This window comes from Ambystoma mexicanum, chromosome 6p (assembly GCF_040938575.1).
Source record: "Ambystoma mexicanum isolate Mex_15411 chromosome 6p, UKY_AmexF1_1, whole genome shotgun sequence".
NCBI lineage: Eukaryota > Metazoa > Chordata > Amphibia > Caudata > Ambystomatidae > Ambystoma > Ambystoma mexicanum.
The window spans coordinates 890,551,079-890,575,077 of NC_090935.1; the positions used below are offsets into that span (position 1 = coordinate 890,551,079).

The 23,999-nt window shown below is 49.3% G+C and overlaps 1 protein-coding gene across 5 annotated transcripts in view; it reads right to left on the reverse strand.

Moving 5' to 3' along the window:
- The window catches only part of MCC (MCC regulator of WNT signaling pathway), a 2,118,336-nt gene that overhangs the window by 554,774 nt on the left and 1,539,563 nt on the right, over nt 1–23,999 (reverse strand). For all 5 annotated transcript variants that reach the window (XM_069625509.1, XM_069625508.1, XM_069625511.1 and 2 more), the window contains one exon: nt 4,175–4,323. In XM_069625509.1, the coding sequence (XP_069481610.1) occupies nt 4,175–4,323 (149 nt within the window). The remainder of the gene's footprint in view (nt 1–4,174; nt 4,324–23,999) is intronic.

The following is a 23,999-nucleotide window of genomic DNA, read 5'->3' on the forward strand; positions in this document are numbered from 1 at the left end:
GGGTCACTCACAATCTTTTTAACCCGTAGCAATTGCTCATTGTCACTTCTTGCCTGATTGTCCCAGAAAACCTGATTGGGACAGACAGCCGCTTATTCGGAATTGGCCTGATAGTGCCCGCTAGCACTATACTGGAATTCCAAACTTAGACGTTCTGATTACAGCCTGCCTTTCATGTCACTGTTACCACTGTTATTTAGATCTACTGTTATGCCCCAGTCTTAGGCCTTTTCCCCCTCTGTCCAGGTGTCCCAAAACTAGGTGCTGATATTGGATTTAGTGTTATCACATCTTCTGTCATTGCATTTACTGTTGTGCCCAGTGTTAGGCCCTTTCTCCCTCTATCCAGGTGTCCCACAACGAGGTGCTGCTATTGTGCTATCATATCTACTGTCATTGCATCGACTGTTGTGCCCCAGTGCTAGGCCCTTTCTCCCGCTACCCTGGTGTCCCAAAACGAGGTGCTGCTATTGCATTTAGTGTTATTGCATTTACAGCTGTACCCCCTACTAGGCCCTTTCTCCAGCTATCCAGGTTTCCCAAATCTAGCTTTTGCTAATGCATTATGGCTCACTACGTTTCCTGCTATCTTAGCCATAGGTCCCTTGACCCAGATACCTTCCGTTCTACCCTTCTGTTCGTGCAGCTACTCTCCGACCCCACTTCTCTCACCTACTACACTACTCCATCCCACAACCATGACTGATGTCCCCTCCCCGATGGGGATACCTTGACAACAAAGTCTGCCTCTCCAACCCCACAACCCTCTCCCTCCTGCACCACACCCACGACCCAACCAAACCTTAGTGTACACCTCCCGGCTCATGCCCTTCCTACTAGCACCTGAATTCATGAACCCCCCCTGCACACTGCATCGGCTCACCATCCCCGACCCCTGCACTCTTAACCCATACTCTCTGACCCTCCCTAGCCCACCCCCCAAACATCAGTCCGTCTCTAACTCATAGATCAGAGGAGCGCTCTGGCACGCAAAATGCCACATGCTTCCTACCCTCTTCCCACACATCTCAGCCCAACCCGCTCTCTCACCCTCCCTCTGCCCCGGGCATCTATTGAGAATGACCCCCAAACCTCCATCCGCACTCCCTGCCCCATTTCCAACTCACAAGCCACAGGAGCTCTCTGGCGCTCCAAACAACACAAACTCCCTGCCACTACCGCAACATCAGTGCCATTACGCAGGAACTCCCCACCCAGACCACACACCCTGAATTCAACCCTCCCCCTCCCTGACTCACCCACTGGTAGAAAGCCCCGGTCACAAAATCATCATCAACCCTCAACCACCACGAACTCCATCCATCCATCCCCCCCACAACTCCCCACCACAAACTCCACTCTCTCAAAAACCCAGGGTCTCCTTGACAACGCTGTCCCACGAGGACATCCACACCCCACGAACCACGTAAAGCTCTGCGAGCCTCCCACTTCACCTGTGAAACCCTCACACCATACCTCCCCCACACACCCTTCCCCCACACCTTCAGCCCCTGCCTGACCCCCTTCCCCAGACCTCCCCCTTCAAACCCTTTCCCCTCTCACAAAGTAGCACATCTTGCCATTTCTAAAACCATTGCTTCATCCCCTTTCCCCTCTGACCCCACTACCCTCTGTCACACCCTTCTTGCAGCCAAATCACCAAAACGCAGAAAAAGCAGCCACCCCCCGTTCTGCAATCACCCACTCCCCTCCCCCTGTCTCCATCTCTTTGATCTCGACCTCTCACCCAGTACACCTGGATTCCTAGCACCTCCCAGACTGGAACTACAACCAACAACTTGCCTGACCCTACACACCACTCACCGCCCACCCTCTCTCCCTCCCTCCCTCCCTCCCTGCTTTCGTCCGTCCCTCCTCCACCCAGCATCTCTAACATTCCTACCACCGTCCGCCTACTCTTCCTGCTCCCCATCGGCTTAACCCACTCATCCCCCAGCAAAGAGCACTTGCGTCCTGAACCCTCACTAGCACCCGTCGGTCAGTCTCAGTCACCCTGACTGATCCGACCCCATCTTCCATTGCAACAAATCACAATTTACCCCCTTCCTCTCAATCTAACCAACCCCTCCCAGCAACCAGCTGCAAAAAAGCACCTTACCTCATGAAGTCACCAGCCTCCTTTTCAATGCCTGCTCCGTGGCGAGAAAGACACAGCATTTTTTACCTCCTATCCTCTGACAATCCTGACCTCATTTTCATCACTGAAACTTGGTTCGCAGAAGACTTCGGCTCAGTCGCTCATGAGGCCTTCCCCCTGCCTACTCATCTCCCACAACAGACCTTCCAGAGGTGGCGGAGTAGCAATCCTCTTCAAAGCTAATTTCTCCATCTCTCTCACCGAAACCCATATATGCAATGCCAACTGTGAATCCCTTCTAGTAAAACTCTCTTTATCATCATCACTCAGTCACAGCTTCCTACGCACATACAGACCTCCTGGATATGAAAGGCATGTTGCCAACAATCTCTGTGACTCACTGGCTACCATTCAGGTAAACCAACACTCACACTAATGGGAAACTTCACTATCTGGTCCGGTGTGCCCAACAACCCCCTGTCGACAGTCCCTCTCCCGACATACCACAGGTCCAACCCACTCTGGTGGTCACATGTTTGACGCAATCTTCAGCTCCTATGACCTCATCTCTATATCTAGTCCCAAAATGCTACTTTGGACAGAGCACTCTGGCATCCCTTTCTCAGTCCACACACCACCCTTGGCCCTCCCTGCACTCACCCATGATCACAAATGCTGGAACAAAGTCAAGCTACTCCCTCACCTAGCTGAGGCCCTGCTACACAATCTGCCAGCACCGTCGACCTCAAATAGACCCTTAACCATTGAGTCCTTTGACTCCTGGCTTAAAGAATCACTACATCCTCTCACTCCCTCTCACCCCGGGGGAATCTCGCAAATGACATTCCCTCAAATGGTTCACCCCCCACCTAAAGACCTTCAAAAGTCAATATAACTCTCGAGCGAAAATGGCGAATATCTAAAACCACCCTCAGAAGATCTACGTTCGCCTGCCACCACAGTAATTACAAATCCGAGATCCGAAAAAAATACCCAAGAGGCCAATTACAATAAACGAATCCTGAACTGTTGCAGCAGCAGCAAAGAACTACACAGTATCATCTCTGAATTCGTGAAACACAGCTGCATCTCTGCCCAGAAACCCACGCAAACGCTCTGCGACTCCCTCTCGTATGCATTTCTATAACACATCACTAGACAGGATGGGAACCCTTAATACCAAACTTTCCACCGTCACCCACGTGCCTCTACCCCCCCACCCCGATTCCATTGCTCCGACTACCGATCACCATCTTTCGTCTCTTTCAACCCGATATCTAGAGAGAAATCCCATCAGCCTAGCTGCACAAATAAATACAGAGGCTTAATGCCGCCAGAATGCTGTCTCGGTTACCATACTGTGCACTTGCGACTGATCTCGCACTACCACTACACCTAGTATTAGGATGCAGCTACCGTCAGGTAAATCACACCAGCTGCACACATATTGAGTGCACCCAAGCACCCTACTCTAACCTACTGTTTCGACTGACCAGTACTGCAGTCCCTGAGGGCTTTCAACCCACAAGCGGTTTGAGATCATACTAATGATAAATATAGGGTGCTTTATGAATGCCAAATAACATAACGGGTAAGGAATGCCCAGAAGGGACTCGGGCAAATCCAGGATATCCCCTTAGCACACGTCAACAGAACACATGGCCTTAGACTCTGGGAAACAAATTATTGTGTCCACTTCCCCTTTTAAGGACAGTGATGAAGCAAACATGTAGGTTAAAGAAATGTAGATGTGTGGCGGCTGAAAAACAGGGGTCTTGGTCTCCCGTCCCCCCCGTTTCTATCCTCTTTACATTCTACAATAAAATGGTATGCATTTACATGTGTGGGTCGCCCTTTAAAAGGCAATTAAATATTAGAGAGACAGCATCTGCTATGATCCAAGGTGTTAGTATTTACATTATATCTCTGGTTTACAGTTGGATAACATATACACGTACACGTCTAATAAAAACTTTCATAAACCTGTTCACAGATTTCGATGTCACCACACAGGAGTATAAACACTGCCTCCCGAAAGGAGCTTTGCTGCTTTCTCCATCTGCGCAGTTCTCCTACCTGTTCAACCTTTCTGTTTCCACTTCAAATTCGCGAATTTTGCTTTCCGAGATGGCCGAGCCATGGGAGTAGAGCGTCTGGAAGATTTCCTGGATGTTGGAACAGTCTTGCAAGGAATGGGCGAGGTGCTCTGCTACACTGCTGGACACCTGCAGGGAGCAGACGTTAAAGCCTTCAATAAAAGCATTACACAAAGTATTACATTATTCAGTACTACGAACACTCACATCTAAGAGAGGCACCCATTCATAAACACTTACTACGATTACATATTTTCGTTCTCTATCTTTGTTTGCATTTTAGTATTGTTTCAAGAGGGAACGAAGCCAGAAAACATCAGCCAAGTTACATATGTAATGGAGAAGTAAGCGGCCCCAAGGTTATGGAGGTGCGTTTCTGGGGAGGTCAAAAGGCATCCATAGACAACGTTGCATCATATAGAAAAAACAAGGCAGATTTCAAGGATAAGCGTGGTGGCGCACATAACAAGGTACTGAGAAACTGCAGTTGTGACCACCAGGTACGCCTTCCAGTGAAGGCCATTCAGCATTCCACACCCTGCAGTCAGTCTATCAGGAACATCAACTCGACCACATTAATGAACCCAGAGGTTTTTATCGTGCTACACAGAGGCATTGCTAGGATGGGGGGGCCAAGGGGGCTATAGCCCCGGGTCTTTTGGTTGTAGCCCCGGATAGAAACTCATGGACTGCAACCAAAAGGCTAGCTAGCCCCGAGTCCCGACAGTCCTGACGTTAGCATAGCCCCAGATTTTTTCCAGAACTAGCAATACACCTGGTGCTATACTAGCTGGATGGGTTTTCAAAACAGCCTCCCTGTCGTACAAAGCACTGCATCTACAATCCCCAAAGTATCTGGTCTAGAAGCCTGCGATTTACATAGGCTGCAAGGCGCTGCGGAGCAAAGAAGTGCTCCACCTACAAATCCCCAAGTTCAAGAAGAATCAGACTTCTGCAGGCTGTGCTCTAAAGATTCTGAACTATCCTGTGCCCTAGTCTCGCATTTTCAGGAAAGAACTGAATATTTCACAAGAAAATTAAAGTTACTCACTGTAGTGACTACAGTACTCGTAGCCCATAGTCCCTTTTCCTCCATCCTTGTGGGCGTCCCCCAAAATGGGGACAGTACCGGAAACTTTGGCAGCAAATAAATGAGCTTCCCCTTTAAATTCAGTATAGTGCCTGGGGGCGCTAAGCAAGGCCTCGCCATCCAGCGCCTCACCCCAGTCCCCTTTGAACACATCGGATGCTTAGATACCTGGATACTCATATTACCTACACGCCATTGGCGTACTAGCTGGGAAAGGCGGGTGGGACGTATGGAGGAAAGAGTACTCTAGTCAGTGAGTAACTTTACTCATACGTCCTGTCCCCTTTCCTACATCCTTGTGGGTAATTCCACCAAACAAGAACATAGGGAGGTGCTGTGACAACCTGCCTCATAACTAGGATGAAGTGAAAAGGTTCTTCAGAACCGCCCAACCAAACTCTGCATCGTACCTGGAACTGCTGACCAGTGAATAGTGCTCACAGAAGGCCAACGGAGTGCCTTGCTGATGACATCCCAAGAAGCATGTCTCTGAAACGCGACGCCTGTGGCCTTAGCTCTGACCGCATGGGAATTAATCCCCTCAGGAACAGGTTTGCCCATGGCCGTGTACGCCTCCAAAATGGCCTGAACCTTGCAACAGGTGATGCAAGCATGAGAGCAGGGGGAGGATCCCTCAAATGTCACAAACAATGTCTCAGACTTCCTGAAGGGTTTCGTCAGAGAGATAAAACTTGAGAACCCTCCTGAGGTCCAAGGAATGTAGGGCCCTCTCTGCCACCAACTGTGGGTTCGGGAAGACAGGCTTCCTTGTACCACGGTTTCTGAACCCCTTGAATCGGGAAAACACACAGGGCTTGGACTCAGACCTACCCTGGGATTGAGGGTAGGACTTCTGACCTGTTTTTTTCAGGATGGCCAAGGACTTGGCGGTTTGAGTGGAGGTTTTCTTCTTTGTTAGTCGTCAGTCAACAAATGAAAAAGGTCCACGCCCTCAAAGGGCAGATCCAAGATCCGCTCCTGTACATCGGATGAAAACTTCATGACGTGCATTCACGCCATCCTTCTCATCTCAACCCCAAAGCACAGTCCTCTGCTGGCTCTGTCAATGTGGGAGACCGAAGACTCCATGAGGTACAGCGTAATGGCCCGGGTATTTGCCAGACCGACCTTGAAGGAGACTTGCTTGTCCGAAGGGAGGCGGTAAGAAATTCCCTGAGCTCCCACCACAGCTTCCGGTTAGCCGCAGACCAGAGGGCCTCCACATTGGCTTGCCGTATATGCAGTCCTGACATGGCGTAACAGTGCTTTGCCAAGGACTTTGTCCTCCTTGCAGAGGCAACTGGAGACGTCTACCATAGAGGAAGACGTCAAAAACAATGGTTTTGAATACGTGGCTGCAGCCACCACAAAAAAATGGGAATGCGGGTGGGAGGCAAGGAGGATTGTCTCCCCGTCTGTCAGCCTAAACCTGCTGTCCAACTTCTTGTTCATCTTGGTGTTGACCCTTGGCTTCTCCCTGACCCTCTGCGAAACCAGCAGGACATTCTTCTGGAGGGGGATGCCTGACACTATCATGGTGCGTTTGCCCAAGACCTCTGCTAGCACACCCAACTCATAGGAAGAGGGAGCCCCAAGAACTCTTGAAAGGCTTTAACGGATGCCGACGGTTCATCGTCCTGGGCGTCACCGTCATCCTCATCACCATCGCCCACCCATTTTTTAAAGACCAAGGGGAATTTGCGCCCTCGGACACAGGTGACGGCGGAGTCCCCACTCCCAAGGTCTGTAACCGCAGACTGATCGAACAGCTGTTGAGGTGGAGGCATTGGTGGTACAGGAGGAGGTGTGCGGGTCAGAACAACCTGAAGGGCCTGAAGTGGTGGAGAAACTGGCACCGGAACCAGGAGTGCAGAAGTAACCTGAGAAGCACCAAGGAGGGGGCCATGAAGACGCCGCCTGTGGGATGACTTACTTCAGGATGTCCTTCAAGAGCCCATTCATCTGAGGGGAGCACATGAGGAGGAGGAAACGCTTGAAGAAGTGGTCCTCATAAACTGCCAGATCCCTAGGAGCCCAGACCTCTAAGGAGCTTTGCCTCCACTCCTGGTCAGAGCTGAGGCGCCTGGTGCGCGTGGCTGTACGGCTGTGATGCGTAGATGTAACCCTGCATGGACCAGAAACCTGTACCGTAGGATCTGATGCCGGACGGAAGGGGGCTGGGATCATCCTGCAAAGCCCATTCGATGGGCGAAAGCACTGGCAGGCCCTGTGGATCCAAGATGGCCACCTGCCTGGCAGGCTCTGCCACGTGCCGCTCTGTAATTTTGAAGCATTACGCCACGCCCTGGGTTGGAGGGCGCAAAGGCCCAAAGCCAGGAGAGGCCTCAGACATGAGAGGATACAGCTCGAGTCTTGCACCTGAAAGCAGCGGCATCAACCTCTGGTAGGCGGTGAGCCCTCAGTCAGATGGCCGTTAGTCGTAAGGCTCTCATTCACAAAATCAGAGTGAGACTCTTGGAGGTGGCACTCAACTATCCCTTACCCCCCAGGGGTACAAGAAGAGGATGAGCCCGATTGTCCCTCCGAGGGCAGCCGGGTAGCGCCCCTGAGCACCTCAGCTTGGGAGCTGGTAACCTGGAAGGCCGCAGGACTGTCCCCAGACTGCCCGGAAAAGCATCCGGGCCCCTTGGCTTGTGAGCCAGTAGCCTTAGAGGCCTCGGGCCAGACACAACCTGAATCCGAGGAACCCCGATCTGTGGGAACCCCAGGAAAGGAGCCGCCGCTCTGCTGAACCAAGGGCCTACATTGTCTTTACGAGAGGTCCTGGAGACAAAGTCCTTGATGTGGGGGGGGAGGAGAAGTGTGGAATATCTCACTCCACCATGACAAACGATTCTTCAATTCCCTGTGACCGAGACCACTGCAAACCGAACATGAGTCCCAGCAGTGGTCGAGCCCCAAGCACTCAAGACAGAGAGCATGGGGGTCAGAGGCCAGGAACGACCAGTCTCATGAGGCACATCTTGTGAAGCCTCAGGCGGTCAACATGCGCAGGAGGAGGCGAGGCACTGAAGGGAAGGGAAGGGAAAACAAACGGAGAGCAAGAAGAAAGGCAAAAATGGCTCTCCCCTAGCTACCAGATCCAACACCGTCAGTGCGGAAAAAGGGACTGAGGTGAGGACGCCGCCAAAGGTTCTGTTACTGTCCCATGTTAGAGGACGCCCACAAAGATGGAGGAAAGGGGATGTACACCTGACACACAAGCACCCATCTAGATCATTACTCCAGAATCATAACTTATCCCATGTTGTCGTTCCTGTGGCCACTTCTATGTAGTGCAGCTTTCTGGGGCCTACTAGCCCCCCTACCCCCCCCCCCATCTTCTGTCTCCCCAGCTTGTATTTCCTAGTGACATGATGACACTTGTCATGGCATGCCCCATTCCTCCACCTACCTTGGCAGGTTATCCAATCTACCCTCCTTTGGCGTTCCCTTTTTCACGTGATTTCTCCTTTCCCATAGGGCACCTTTCTCTTTTCTTCGAATACACTGATTTCAGTGCCCTCCTGCCCGAGTGACAGAGCTTGGCACAAAAGGATGATCACTATCTCATGTAACTTGTCCCACATGGATGTGTCTGTATAGGTGGCTCTATGCGCTTTCATCGAAAAGAAAATATGTTCTAGGTTAGCTCTTGGCTTTTTTCTTTTAATAGAGAGGGGCATAGCTGTCCTCCCCACCCATGCCTCTCCGTTCCCTTCTCCCTAGTCCCTGTAGCCCTCTACATATAGCCATCTAGTTTACACCCATGAAGTAACTTAGCACATAGTTATTCTTGTCGATGAAAATTATAAGTTACTCACCGTAGTGACTAATGTACTCTTAGTCTATAGTCCCCTTTCCTCCATACTGTATGGCCGACCCTTCCAAGGGACGGGAGACAACCTTTTTCACCAGAAAAACCTTCTTTCCCTTTAAATTTAGAGGCATGCGGGGCGTGGCCTAGGGAGCATGTGCTGCCCTGACTCCGCCCTCCGGTGCCACACCTCAGTCCCCATTGACGCGTCGACAATAGATTTAACCTTGCCTTATGACACAAGTAAAGTAGTCCCTTCCAAGCCTCTTTTGGCTTGGAGCTCTTGCAGCATGGTATGCATCAGGTAAGTTTGCAGCATGGTCTGCATCAGGTGAGTTTTAATCTATGAGCCTGGCGCCTAAGGCGCCAGGACTGACTCCATATGGGCCTGGCGCCATAGGCACCAGGACTGGACCCAAATATCCCCTAGCAGGGGTTGTTGGGCTTGCTTAGGATAACTTGATGCCTGCTTCCGGGGTTGCTGGATGTGGTCTGGGTCCCTGGGGGTAGGCATCATGACAATATGTACGACCCTTCTTTGAGCGCTGCTGAGATTGGGTATAAGATTTTTGCGTGGTCTTTGTAAGAATGGATAAAGACTTTGTCGTTTGTGAACTGTTCTTCTTCTTGTCCAGCTCTTCGTCCGTAGAGGAGTGGAAGAAGTCCCCCCCCCCTCGAACGGTAGATCTAGAATGTGCTCCTGGACGTCTGGGTTGAATTTTGTCTCCCGGAGCTAGGCTGTGCGCCTCATGTTTGTGGCAATGCAGATGGCTCGTCCCAAGGTATCGATATGCGCCACCGTGGATTCCATGAGGTTGTGCGCACGAGCTTAGCCTCTGCTAGCCCAGCTTTGAAGCGTGATTGGCATTGGGAGGGGAGTTCCGGGAGGAAGGCCGTAATTTCCCGCCATAACCGTTGGCTGGCGGCAGCCAGCATGGCATCTGCATTGGCCTGGCCTGCAAGGAGGCGTTGGAGTATATCTTCTTGCCGTAAACCTCCAAGATATTCTCCTCCTTGCCTAGCAGCGCCGCAGAGGAAGAGGCTGAGGACAACTGAGGCTTGGAGTAAAGTGATGCTGCAGCGATCACAGAGGAGTGTGGCTGAGGATGGGTCGAGAGCAAGAGTGTGTCCCCCTCCATCTGCCTGTACTTGGCATCCAGGCGTCGGTTGAACGGCTGGACTGAGTGGGGCTTGAGCCAACCCTTCTTGGCGAGGGAGACTGCATCGGTTTGCAGCAGTGGAATCCCTGTGTTGGCAGAGGGGCGTCTTGTGAGGACTTCAGCCAGAACCCCCTCTTCCGGCTGTTCGACCTCGGGCTGAGGGAGGCCTAGGTACTCCGCCAGGCCAGCAAGACGTTCATGGAAGGCCCTGGTTGAGGATGGCATGTCTTCCTCTTCGTCCGTGTCTTGCGGATCTGGAGGATCTTGTGGAAGAGGAGAGGTAGATGGCGCCGGCGGCTGGGGTACAGGGACCGCAGCCATAGGCTGAGGAGGGGACGGAGATTGCGGAGTTGGCTGTGGAGCCGGAGGGGGCAGCTGCACCGGGGTTAGGGAGCCCGATGGAGCGGTCTGTGGTGCCGCTAGTATGGCAGGGAGGACTCCCTGGATGATAACCCCCATCTGAGGAGACCTCAAGAGGCTGAGGAATTTATCGAAGAGCACCTCCTCACTGGCCAAAGAGGTGGCAGGGGGTACCGATGGGGTAGCTGGGGACTGCCAGTGATGCTGCATACCCAGTCTGTATGGATGCATGGGAATGTTGCCCTGCGCATATGAAGGGTAGACTGTAGGCCACATACCTGGTTGAGACCAGACCAACCATGACACTCGTTCTTCGCCGAATTCGTGGAATGGCGTCGGACGGGTGTTCCTGTCTGGCGCAGCGGCCATTTTGTCGAACTGCCCGCCACATGCCTGCGACGTGTTGCCCAGCCTGCTGGGTCCGGCCTCGTCCAAGACTCTCGTGTGTGGATCACAAGACTTACCCTGCTCCTCGGGTCTCGGCCTGGTAGGTGTGACACCCTCGACCCAGGGGTCGGTAGAGTTGCATATAGGCGCCCCCTCGGACATATTGCCGGTATTCAGGCATAGCCCCTCGGACGTATTGCCGGTGTCAGGGTGTAGCCCCTCGGCCATTGCATCGGTAAAAGGGTATAGACCCGGTACAAGAACCTTACGGTCCCTCGATACTGCGTCCGGGAGGGTCCGAGGACCCCTCGACACGAAGGCCAGTAACTGTAGCAGCCTTGGTGGACGTGCGGTGGAAGGACCTGGCCAGTCTCTCCCGTGCAGGAGAGTCCCTGGGAAGGAGTCTCCCTTGCAGGGTGCGCTGGAAAATATCGGCCCTACCTGGGTTGATGCTTCACGGAATTCTTGAGATCCTCTGGAGGCGACCTATGGAAGAGCTCCCTCCACCTAGCTAGTCTGTTCTTCAGCGCCTTCGAGGACAGCGAGTCACGCGCCGAACATGATTGCCAACCGTGGTCTGGGCCAAGGCAACTTAGGTGTGGGGGTCTGAAGTTGGGAAGAGCCCGTTGCAGGATGGACACCTGGTGAACCCTGTAGAAGTTGACATGCGCCGGGGTGGAGCGTGCTGCCTCAGGACCGAGTACCTGAAGATAGAAAAGACAAAAAAGACAAAGAAGAAGTATCCGCGAAGATGTAGCCAAACCCAGGAGCGCTGGTGAATTTGGCCTGTTCCCATCGACGCAGAAAAGGGGACTGAGGTGTGGCACCAGAGGACGGAGTCAGGGCAGCGCATGCTCCCTGGACCACGTCCCCGCGCACCTCTAAATTTAATGGGGAAGAAGGTTTTTTGGTGAAAAAGGTTCCGTCTCCCGTCCCTTGGAAGGGACGCCCATACAGTATGGAGGAAATGGGACAGGACGTAAGAGTACAAGGCTATATGTTAAAAGTTGTTCAGATCATCTAATGCTCAAGAGTCACCTATACAATCTATTTACAACCAATGTCTTTTCTCTTCCCAGTACAGTGCTTTGATGCCCATTTGGGCCTGGTCCATGCTATATAAAACCACCAATAAATCAATAACAAAAGATCTGGTGCATGGAGGAAGATTTTGCAGCCAGTAGCTTTTCAGTACACAGCACTATGGAAGATATCAGGGAGGTTATGATTTTTAGTAAGAGCTTGATTTCTATGAGGAAGATTCAATTTCGAGCGCTGGACTGTGCTGTGGTTCAATGTACTGGAATGTCCACGTGCATTTTGCTTCCTGTTTACTACTTGCCTCTGCCGGAGAGAAGCCCTTTTTTTAGGTAGGCTGGTCCAGATGGATTGATTTCATCAGGCACACTCGGTTTTGAGACAGCTGGAGGCCCTTACATGGGAGCCAGTGGAGATTGACAAAGATAAGTGTGATACGGACGCAGCACATGACACCAAGAAAGAGGCAGAGTGGAACTGTGGATGGCTTCGGGTGGGAGCAGGGGTCATGAGTTGAGGCTGGGCCGCAGAGTTGCCACAATCCATTCTTGTGAGAGGCACTGGAGACACATGTCAATTGTCAGGGGGGGTAAACATCTTTTGATGAACTCTACTTCTCAGGACTTCAGAGAGCTTGAGAGAACATTGAGTTATGGTGGAGAGTGAGAGGAAGTCCATTTTAATTCAGTTAAAGTATGAATTAGTGTCTATAAACCCTTTCTTTGGTGTTAGGCAGGTTGGCAATTTTGGGGATTTTCGCTTTGGATTTGCAGTCGGTGATGCTTTCAACATCTGTAACTAGAAATTAGTATCTCCATGTATATATCAAAAAGCATTGCGGGTAGGAGTCCGCCCACACGTACTACACATGCTTTAGGCCTGGCACAGGACAGGAAGCTTTCAGCTGAATGCATTCCAAGTTCCTGGTCAGAAAGATTGATGTCTGTTTCAGGGCCTTGTGTGGATACTGGAATGATTCTTGTGGTCTACTGTACTGAAGACTCATGAGATTGGACCCAGTAGCAGCCGACTAGTGATAACTGAGTAGTTCCTTAGGCCGCTGCGGCTTGCAGTGTCTTGTGTTTTTAAAGGCAAGTAGCGGTCCCGGCATCAGGACGGCTGGAAGACTCCTTTATTATTTAACATTTTGGATGGCATCATGTAAATCACATTCAGATCTTTTTACTGTAATATATATGAAAGTTAAGATGTGCTTCTACGTTCCTCATACAATTCCACACGTTCGCTAAAATCTACCCCAAATTTTGCATAGTGACCTGTTAAGCACACTCCGGACATTACTGGCTACATGACATTTGGACACCCACCCCTTTCCCGGATTTCAGCTCCTTCAAACATTAGACCGTTGGCTGAAATCGGCGTCACGAGGAACAGCACTCGAGGTCCCTCTCGGACCCAGAAAACCATGTTTCAGGGCCCTAGGATGCACGGTTTCTGAAATATTTACACCAGAATGCACGACACAAGGAACTGCACCATGCCAGGATGAGGCAACAGGTGGGGAGAGAGCACAGAAGGTCCCAGTATGCAGCAGCACACTAACTCTCGCCTCCCCCCAACGTCTGCTCCGGGGTATGTCAGCCAGCCACAGGCACCTATTCTCAGTGCAGTTTACTGCAGAGTGCAAAGCACATCAAGCAATAAGCGAATCGGAACAGCGACCATGTCTGTCTACAAAACCTGTTTGGAGAACGGGTACTTTTTGGTAGCATTATATAAATGGTCGTGTAAAAAGTTTTTTGTACTATAATTCATCTAATAAAAAACTATTAACGCCTGCATGCCTTCTAGGATTACCTTTAAAGCAGACTGCATGCTTTACATAAGACAGCCCAGGCGGTTAGAGACACACGTCGTAATGGATGTAAACGGGTGAATGCAAGAACCTTTGCTCTTACTTGCAAAACAGACAATTATTTTCATTATTCGGCCCTATGCACAGATATGTCCTTGTAAGTCCGCTTTTTCATCAGTGCGGAATTGTATTTCTTCAGTTGTTTTTAGCAATATTTTTTTTAATAATTTCTATGTAACTACACCTCCCCCACCCTCTTCTCCAACCTGTGGCACCATGAGGGTGCTATTGAGTTATTTATTGGAACTTCGTCTTTGCCACATTGCAATGAATTGCTTGAAAGGTGGGTGTGGGGGCATGGGCGGGGGCGCAATGGACCTTCACAGCTAAGCCCTAGGGCGGTATACTGGCTCCTGATTGGAGGAAAATGGATTAGCCACCAAAGTACATGGGGCCGGCTGCGGTTTCTCATAGTGACTGACCGAACTTGATTTGAAAACCTGACCCCGACAAAAACTATTACAGATCTTTCATGTTCAGAAAACGCTACACTCCTTTATCATAACAAAAGTACCACAGAGCAAGCAAGCGGCCCACAAATATCCAAGTCATGTGTTACTATGTCATTTTATATTGGAACGTTTTACTTGCTTGTTGTTTAAATCAATCTTGTATGACAAATTAAATTGTTGCTACGTTTGTTAAAGTCTTCCTATTAAACCATAACACACAAAAAATATCCAAGTCATCAACAGCCAACCCAGATAAAGTCCCTTAAAAGCCAGCATTAACACGTGACTTTTAGTGGCCGGGGGCATAAAAGAACACGGAAATATCTATCACTGAGAAGGCCGTCAGTCAAACACCTATTGTGCCATTGGATCAGAACATGGCGTATTGCATTGTTGCTTTGCAGGACTCAGAGCGTCCTTACTGTGCTTTCCTCGTATAGCAAATACTCAGCAGCTGTACAGTTTGCCTGCACCTGCAAACATGTAACAGGTAACAAAACATGCCTGCAAGCTTAGCCTTCATCCAGAAGAGGGAGCTGGGACGGAGGCCATCCTTTCAGTGTCAGCAGGACTTGCACAACTTCGGTGTAGTAAGATAAAACGGGAACAATGGACTTTTTGGTTTTCCATACTGTATTGCGAAATGCGCCCGAGTGCAAGAAACACTTTTTAAATTGAAACCAAAAGAGGAAAGCCGTTGCCCAATTTGTCAAGAAACTTAGACAAAGAGCATTCCACCAGATTTTGGGGGTCCTTGGTGTGTCTCAACTATGTATTAGGGCTCACGGTAGGTGCAGCACAAAGGCACATGGTGAGTATCTGAACTTACCCTTGGCACGTCCCATGGTCACAGGGCTGACAGCTGTGGCTTGCAGGAGGGTCTGGGTTTAGGCCAAACACAAGTAATTGAAAACAAGATCTAGGCCCCATCTTAGTAACAAAAAAGTAATCCGTTCTTGCTACTTCTTAAAATATAGATAACAACTGAACACATTAGTGTGCTCTATGTGTATTTTCTTTGCAAGGGGGGGGCATATTCCATACCAAGTGGTTGGATATCCAGCCGTTTCTGAAAAAATGTGTAATGCTTTTCAGGTTCACAAAATCAACTAGCCACGTTTACAGTATATACTAGTTCTGCCTGTGACTAGTGACACTCTCCATAGATCTAGGCTCTTTACAGTAAGTCTGCTGCTACAAGCACGGTCTCCCCATTCCCAAACAATAAGAAGTGCCAGAGTGCCCTGCCCGGACCACAGACAGCTTGTTGAACATCTGTGAGCATCCAGTAATTCATGCTTGTGCCCTGCAAGCGACAGCAGCAAGATATTCCAATAACCAATTCCCGATTCTCATCTGGGAATGGTTGCTGGCTGGTGAGAATGACCGCGGACTAAGAAGTTGAGAGCGCAGGTGCATTTTTCTTACTCTTGCGTCTAGCTCTCATCTGCTCTCAACCACCCGGAGTGGAGTGCCAACCAGAGAGAATTCTGGGAAGTGTTACAGCTGGAGTAGAAATCAGGCCTCGAGTGAACAGGTTGCAAGGAACAGCTTTAACAATCTAAGCAAACCCACTGGAGGAGGCATCCATGGAATAATATTTCTAGATCAAGTCGGGTGCAGATCAGTCAGTCGCCATACCCACCTCCTTGACACAGAGCTGCCACCAAGACTCTCCCCAACAGAGCCCAAGAGGCGCCGAGAGGGACAGAGAACCAGAAGCAGCACTGAGAGACTGCACAAGACAAGCTTGCTTGGAGTTGCATTCCATACACAACTGAAAAGAGTGCATGAGAGAGAGAGTGAGAACTGAAAGTTACTAACAAGCCAAGGCGAACTGTATGCTGGGAGTACTTGTCTAGACCCTCAACAATGTGGCACAATAGGCCCTAGTAAGTGAACCGTTGAAGTCTTATTGGGAAGTTAAAGTTCTAACACATCGAAAAGCAAAGTGGGTGGTGCTTAGAAGCTTCAAGAGAACCAATACGGACTGTTTTCGTGGGAGTTGGTGTCCTAATAACTTCCCAACATGCTACTAGGAGCACGGAAAGAGAAGGAGTCAATGTCCGATAGAGAAACCACTGCAAGCTCTAGCCTTGCGAGAGTAAATAGAGGAAGGGAGGGACGTGGAACCAAGACTTTTCACAGCAACCACCAGCTAAGTACACTGAAAAAGAAAGAGGACTTGAGACTTTATGAGAGAATAGCCTTTAGTTTGTTGTATATAACTGCATAGAGAAAGTGAAACACGGGTAAGTATATTGAAAGAATAACAGAACACAGCGAAAAGCACAGCAGGACAAAAGGGAAGACTGAGTGAAGGACTGACAGCCAATAAAAAGCAGCATTATAGATGAGTTCAGACATTGTTATTAATTTAATACTAATGATTCAAAAAACGTGAATGAGAATAACTCAAGAACTCCCTAATATACGATTTTATCTCCAACTTTCGAAAAGGGATATTTGAATACGTTCTAGCTATTACTAAAACGCGATGGAAACACAAGCCAACACCTAACTACTGGGGCTATTGCAGGCCTGCTCTTGAAGCAGTGCTCCATCGCTTTTGTACAGTAGCTTGCATCTGCATATCAAAGTGCCCTGCTTGGTTCAAGACTCTAGGGCAGATCGCATCCCGATGAAACAAGATGACCCTCCAGATAATAACATTTTCCTACCTCAGTGTTATCTGGAAGCTCGTGGTGTGTAGCTCATCTGTGAGACGATCCCAGTGGCTGTTCGTATTAAAATGGGGGGCACACTTTTCCCGAGCCTCAAAAGTCAATAAACAGAAGCGCACCCATGCTTTTGTACCAAAAAAACCTACCCCCAAGTCCCCAGACTCTAGTTGCCTTCCCCATGGTCACATAACTAAAAATGTGCAGAGATTTTTTCCGATTCATGTCATATTTTTGGACAGCTACTTTTCCAGTGCCTGTGCTGATTCCTGCACCTACACACTTTGTGCAGTGGAACCCTGTATGTGAGGGTCCATTTAGCCCAACCCAAATCATTTCATTTTCGTAGTGCTCCATTCACACAACAGGATATGGTTCCATGTGTCAATATCGCCGCAAAAATATCGCCATGCAAGAATAGCACCATATTTCTGCGGCAATATAAACCCCTTAAACCTGTGGGGGACACCCCCGCAACCACCATATTATTTTAAAGGGAGCGGGGGATACCCCCAAAACCCCTGCTCGCATGTACTCCAAAAATTATCCCTACTAATAATATCACCTATGGCCATTCCCGACGACCATATATATGGCAATATTATTGGTGAGGATAAAATTACCCGATACCCAGGATATACGGGGAATCTTGGTGGCAGTAAAGATCCCATCCTGGATAGCTGAGAAATGAAAACAATGCCCAGTCTAAAATATAAAATAACTATGTCTGGAGTAAAAAACAAACCCGCACCAGATTCCGGAAGAGTCTGCAACATCTCCACGCATTTTGGTAGGAGATAATGGTGTCCCCAGCGGGATCCCAGTCACCTCTCCACTGTCAATAATTAGTATATAATAAGAGAAACCTGAAACTAAGATGAAAATACCCAATTCACCAACAAATTCACCAGAAACGTGCCATGAGGTGCAATACACCTACATCTTTTGTGTGGGACATTTTCTGTCTGAAGCTGCACCGGGATGCAGCCTGTTATGGGTCTCGTTTTGGTGTTCCTGCAGTATCTGCAGACTTGTAGCCCCAGATGCCCGGCCAACCCCTTCACAGTTTATTACTGTTCAATACTGGCACCAATACTAGGCAAATAAGATGCAACCAAAAGACAAGTATTCAATTTAGGAGGACACACTGCGTGGATGGTCAGCTTCCTAATGGCTGCTTTGCGATTCAGCCCGCGCGCCCCCCCCCCCCCCCCCGTGGCGTACAGCATTGATTAAAGGTGTGTGGATGAGAATGGGAAATGCAATTGTTGTGCAGGCGGCTATTAATGACCAAGTGCAAAAGGTCGTTAACCCTGCTACTTTGGATGGTCAAATCTTAGTGGCAAACTGCAGTCCAAACATGATACCTTTTTCTTCTTAGAAAGCACCATATCTTGTTGAGGGGTTCTAACGTATCTATATTGACCAAAATAAAGTGTAGATCTCAGCAAAGTAACAGAAAAGAATTGCGTGGATCCCCTGGGGACCTGCACACAGATTATAATAGCAGGATACCTGAACAGCTTAGTTTACAAGGCTAAAAAGCAGGTATAATAAAGTGGTCTGAGGTGTATGTTATATTACCAATTCGTTAATACTGTTGGATTAAACAGATTCTCGCACATTTTCTTCTGAGCATCTCAATGACCTGGATTTATCTTGCAGAGGCGATTGTGGTTGTGTGCTACCGTAGGGCATGTACTTGCGATCTGTTTTTCATGGTTGTTAACATGGTTAACCAAAAGCCTTCGATGCATCCACCAAAACCTAGCGAAACATTCCATCAGTTTAATCTGATGAAATTCTTTGCCACATACACTGTGAAAATCTTCATCACTGTCTCCTTATGTTCACGGTGGCGCTTTTCTACTTGGATGCTTTCAGGAAGTGGGACACGTGGCTGCTTGTAGATTTCTATGGTATGCTAGATGCCACCAACAGGTCTCGATCAGCTTCAGTCATTTGCCTAGAACCTGAATAACAAGTTCAAGAAAGCCTCTGTGGTTTGGAAGGTTTGGCCTGGTTTGGGCTAGAAAAAAGTGTCTTTGTTGCCACAGATCACTGCAGGAGGACAGGAGCCCCCTAAGACTCGACAGGCAGCGATGCCGAGACATATATACTGCAAATCTGCACACAGCAGGAGTTCCCAGGTCACAGTACTGTCACCTTCACCATTCAACGATGGTGTCACAATCCATCCCTGGCGAGTGTGGGACCGCTGGAGGGCTTACCGAGCGTTCCAACACATTACTCCCAGAAGGGAGGGCAGCGGTCTTGTCTTCCAACACGGCTGCCGTTACTATATCTAATCTCTGAGTAGCTGCAGGTGCGTTGCAACTGTGTGCTTACTGACACTCCGTTTTGTAGAACGATATTCTGTTTGTCCTCCTTATTCTTCTACTAGCCGCTTCCTTGTTACTTCCCTGTTTTCCCTCGCCTTCCTTCTGTGTGTTCTGCGTCCTTCACGGCAACCTGTCTCTCCCTGTGCATACACGCGGCTGCTTTTCTACTCCTGGTTACCGCGTTCACGCGGTCCTCCTCACAGTGTGCGCCAGCGTCCTGCCCGCGCTGCTACCATCCTTCTGTAGCAAGCGCCTGGTAGTTTGCTCCATACCATTTCCTGGACGCTGACAGAAGGACAATATTCACCTCAAGTTCACTCCACTGGTTCCTCATGCATGCTGGAACTTGAAAGACCTACCCTTTGTACCCAGCCAACCCTCACTCCCTGAGAAGGCACCGACAGATGAGCCAATGTTGATTGGAGCAGCAAGAGGTCGGCTTACCGCCCTAGAACGGAAGAGACGTAAAGACCTCAGACGCTGCATGTACTGTGGATCAGATGTCAATCTGCTACGCAACTGTCCAGAGGTTCCGCCCAGGAGACAGGGAAACGACAGACCCGGACCCTGAACAGGGAGAAGGAAGGGGTGTCTACAGTCAGTCCCTGTGATCATACACAGCCCAGTAACCTTGACATCTGCCATCTCATGGTTATCAAGGTTCTACTAGACTGGAAAAGGGGAGAACCAGTGGAATGTCTAGCTATGCTCGATTGTGGTACAGCGGATAATTTTGTGGACGACCAATGGGCATTGAACCATCTGATCCCAAGACGGCTTAAGAACAGACCCATTCCTGTCGAAGAAGTTGACGGTACACCATTGAAGTCAGGTCCCATCATCCACGAGACCCAGGAAGTAACAGTCAGAATGGCTTCACACCACAAGCATCTAACCTTTGACCTGATAAAAGCAGTACATTTTCCAGTCATACTGGCGATAACGTGGCTCAGAAGGCACAATCCGAGTATAGATCAATACTGTGAAGTTCCAATCCCACTATTGCTCTCAGAACTGCCTTTCTTCTGAAGAAGAAAACCCTCAGATAGGTGCCACAGTACCGATACCCAATCCTAGGATCAACTTAATTCCAGTACATTACCAGGAATACTCGGACATCTTTGCAGATGTGCAACCCAGACAGCTTCCCCCTCATCGGAAGGAGGATTACAAGACTGAATTGTTACCGGATTCGGTTGTTCCATTCGGAAGATGTTCCCACTGTCCCTATCAGAGAAGGAAGCACTGAAGGAATACCTGGCAATGAATCTTCAAAATGGCTTGATAAGGGAATCTACCTCTTGAGCAGGTGCTTCACTCTTCTTTATCTCCAAGAAAGGAACTACGGAACTACGGCCTTGCATAGACTTTCGGGGTCTTAACAGCCTGACGATCAGGGATAGATATCCGATGACCTTGATGGAAGACATTATAGAGGCGGTACAAGGGGCCCGTCTCTTCACAAAACTTGACCTGAGAGGGGCATATCATCATCTCCTGCGCGTCTGTGAGGGGGATGAATGGAAGGCAGCCTTTAGAACGCCTTTAGGCCACTACGAATATAGGCTCATGCCCTTCGGTTTGGTCAACGCCCCAGCACAATTCCAATGTTTTATGGACAAGATCTTTGCTGACTTACTCTTCTCATCTATTTAGACAACATATTGATCTTCTCCTCCACACTCAAAGAATACCGAAGTCATGTCAAGGAAGTACTCCACTGACTCCGCCAGAAACATTTACTGGCTAAACCCGAAAAATGTATGTTCGAGGGTTCCAGTGTTCCCCATCTGGGCTTCATCCTCTAAGCCAACCGAATACAAATGGATCCCGCCAAGACGAAGGCAATTACACAGTGACCAGCACCAACTTCTGTCAAGGAGGTACAGAAGTTCATAGTACCCTCAAATGTCTATAGGAAGTTTATACCTAGTTTCTCTGCTCTGACATAGTTCTTCCTATTACTGCCTTACTAAAAAAAGTGGTAAGATTCATGTGGGACCAGGAACCTGAGCAGGCATTCAGTTGACTCAAGGAAGCTTTTGTGTCAGCTGGCATTCTTAGACAACCAGACCAAGCACTCCCATTTATCGTAGAAACAGATGCCTCATAAGGGGCTATCGGAGGTGCTTTACTCCAAAATAAAGAAGACAACCTTGAGCACTATATTGCCTATTTTTCCCGAACACTGCACCACAGCGGGAGGAACTATTCGGTGTTGAAAAAGGAACTTCAAGCAATGCGGCAGGCATGTGAGAAGTGGAGACATCTGCTCCAAGGAGCGGCCCATCTGTTCCAAGTACGCACGGACCACAGGAACCTCTGTGTCTTGCAACAAATGGAGTGCCGGAATTCCTGGCACGCTAGATGGGCCTATTTGTTTTCACAGTGTGATTTTGAGATAACATACTTACATGGAAAAGAGAATCAGCTAGCGGATGCTCTGTCCCGCAGTTTGGGAGACTGGGAGAAACCAGGGTAATTAAATACTGCTAGCCGGAAAAAGATTCATCGGTGTGATCAATACCTTCCTCCAACAAGTACAAGCTGCACTAAAGGCACAGTATCCTCTTCTCAGACCCCAGCTTACCAGGAAGGGGGTAACTCCTTTTCAAGGACGAATTGTTACTTTTACCAACCAAGTCATTACAAGCTCAATCCATGTCCTGGTGTCATGACTGCCCTACTGCAGGACACAAGGGTCAGTCGGTCACATTGGACTTGGCAACTCGCCATTTTTGGTGGCCTACGATGGCTAAGGACGTCAAAGAATACGTCGCAACATGTTCTACCTGTGCCCAGATCAAATACTCCTATTGCAAGCCTTTAGGCTTATTACAGCAGGAACCACCACCAGCAGGAACATGGCAACACATCTCGATGGATTACATAGTCGACCTTCCCCATTCTCAGGGGTACTAATCACTGATCATGATCACTGTTGATTCATTCAGCAAACTGGCACACTTTTCACCATTGAAAGGCACACCCTCGGCTTCCCTTACCGCCAAAGTATTTCTAAGAGGCATGGTGAAACTACATGCCCTTTCCCACACAATAGTTTTGGACAGAGGCACCCAATTTACCTCCAAGTTCTGGACAACACTTTGCAAACAACTGAACATCCAACGAGCTCTCTCATCCGGCTTCAAACTGGAAAGCAACGGTCAGACAGAACGCCTAAATGCCACCCTGGAACAGTACATCAGGTGTTTCTGTAACCAGGAACAGAGTGATTGGTACAGCCTTCTTCCCATGGCAGAGTTCTCATATAACACCAAACATTCTGCCATTGGTATGATCCCTTTTTGTTGCACTTATGGGTACAACCCCAGACATATCCCTTTGTCAGGTCCACTATCTGCCAAACTAGCGACGGTTGACCATCTATTGGACACCCTCAGACAGCTGTATAAGAAAGCCCAATCCAAGCTACAAGCAAGCCGTCAATACTACAAAAGATGGGTGGATCAAAAGAGAAGACCCAACCCAGCATGGGAACCCGGCACAAAGGTATGGTTGTCCACCAAGTTCTTACCCAGGTGGATCCATCCCAGAAAGTTTTCACCTCGGCACTTTGGTCCATTCAAGATCGAGACAAGAACTAACCCAGTGGCATACCGGCTTTCTCTTCCCCATCGTCTAAGAAGTATACATCCAGTGTTTCATACGTCTTTACTGAAGATCTACCTACCGGATCCCCATGCCAGAAGAAACAAGACGACACTATATTCGTCAGCAGATCCTACCAAAGGATATGAGGTCTTCAGATTATTGGATTCCAGGTACAGGAAAGGAGTACTACATTATCTAGTGTTATGGAAAGGGTACCCAATGTCGGAATGTTCTTGGGAACCAGTCCGGAGCATACATGCTCCCAAACTAGTCCAACGATCCCACAGGCTGCATCCCGGTAAGCCGGGAGGGATGCCCTTGAGAAGGGATAATACTGTCACAATCCATCCCTGGCGAGTGTGGGACCGCTGGAGGGCTTACTGAGCGTTCCATCACGTTACTTCCAGAACACAGGGCAGCGGTCTAGTCTTCGAACATGGCTGCCGTTACTATATCTAATCTCTGAGTAACTGCAGTCTTACCATCCTTCTATAGCAAATTCCTAGTAGTTTGTTCCGTACTATTTCCTGGATGCTGACAGACCGTGGACAATACTTGCCTCGATTTCACTCCACTGGTTCCTCATGCATGCTGGAACTTGAAGGACCAGCCTTTCAAGACAAGACACCACAGGAAGACAAAACAAAGGCAGACACAGCCACTGCACCTTCCAGCCACCATTAACCGCCACTACAGACGTCTCCAGGGCGTTTTAGCCTTTGCTTTTCCCTGGTTTTAGGTGGGCTCCCCGGAGTCCCGGCTGCCAGGCAAATCGCCTTCTAGGCAAAGTGGCCTCTGGGGGAGCCCGTCCCAATCTCTTCAACAAGAAAAGAAAGGCATCAAAGAAGACTACCAGTGCCTGGAGAGAGAGAAGAGCGGAGACATCCTCTGAGGAACCTTCTGAAAACAACATCACAGATACTTCAGAGGAGGAGGAGTGTGCTGGTGAAAAGGGTATTGCTCCTGTAGCTAAGCCAGTTGATTCTG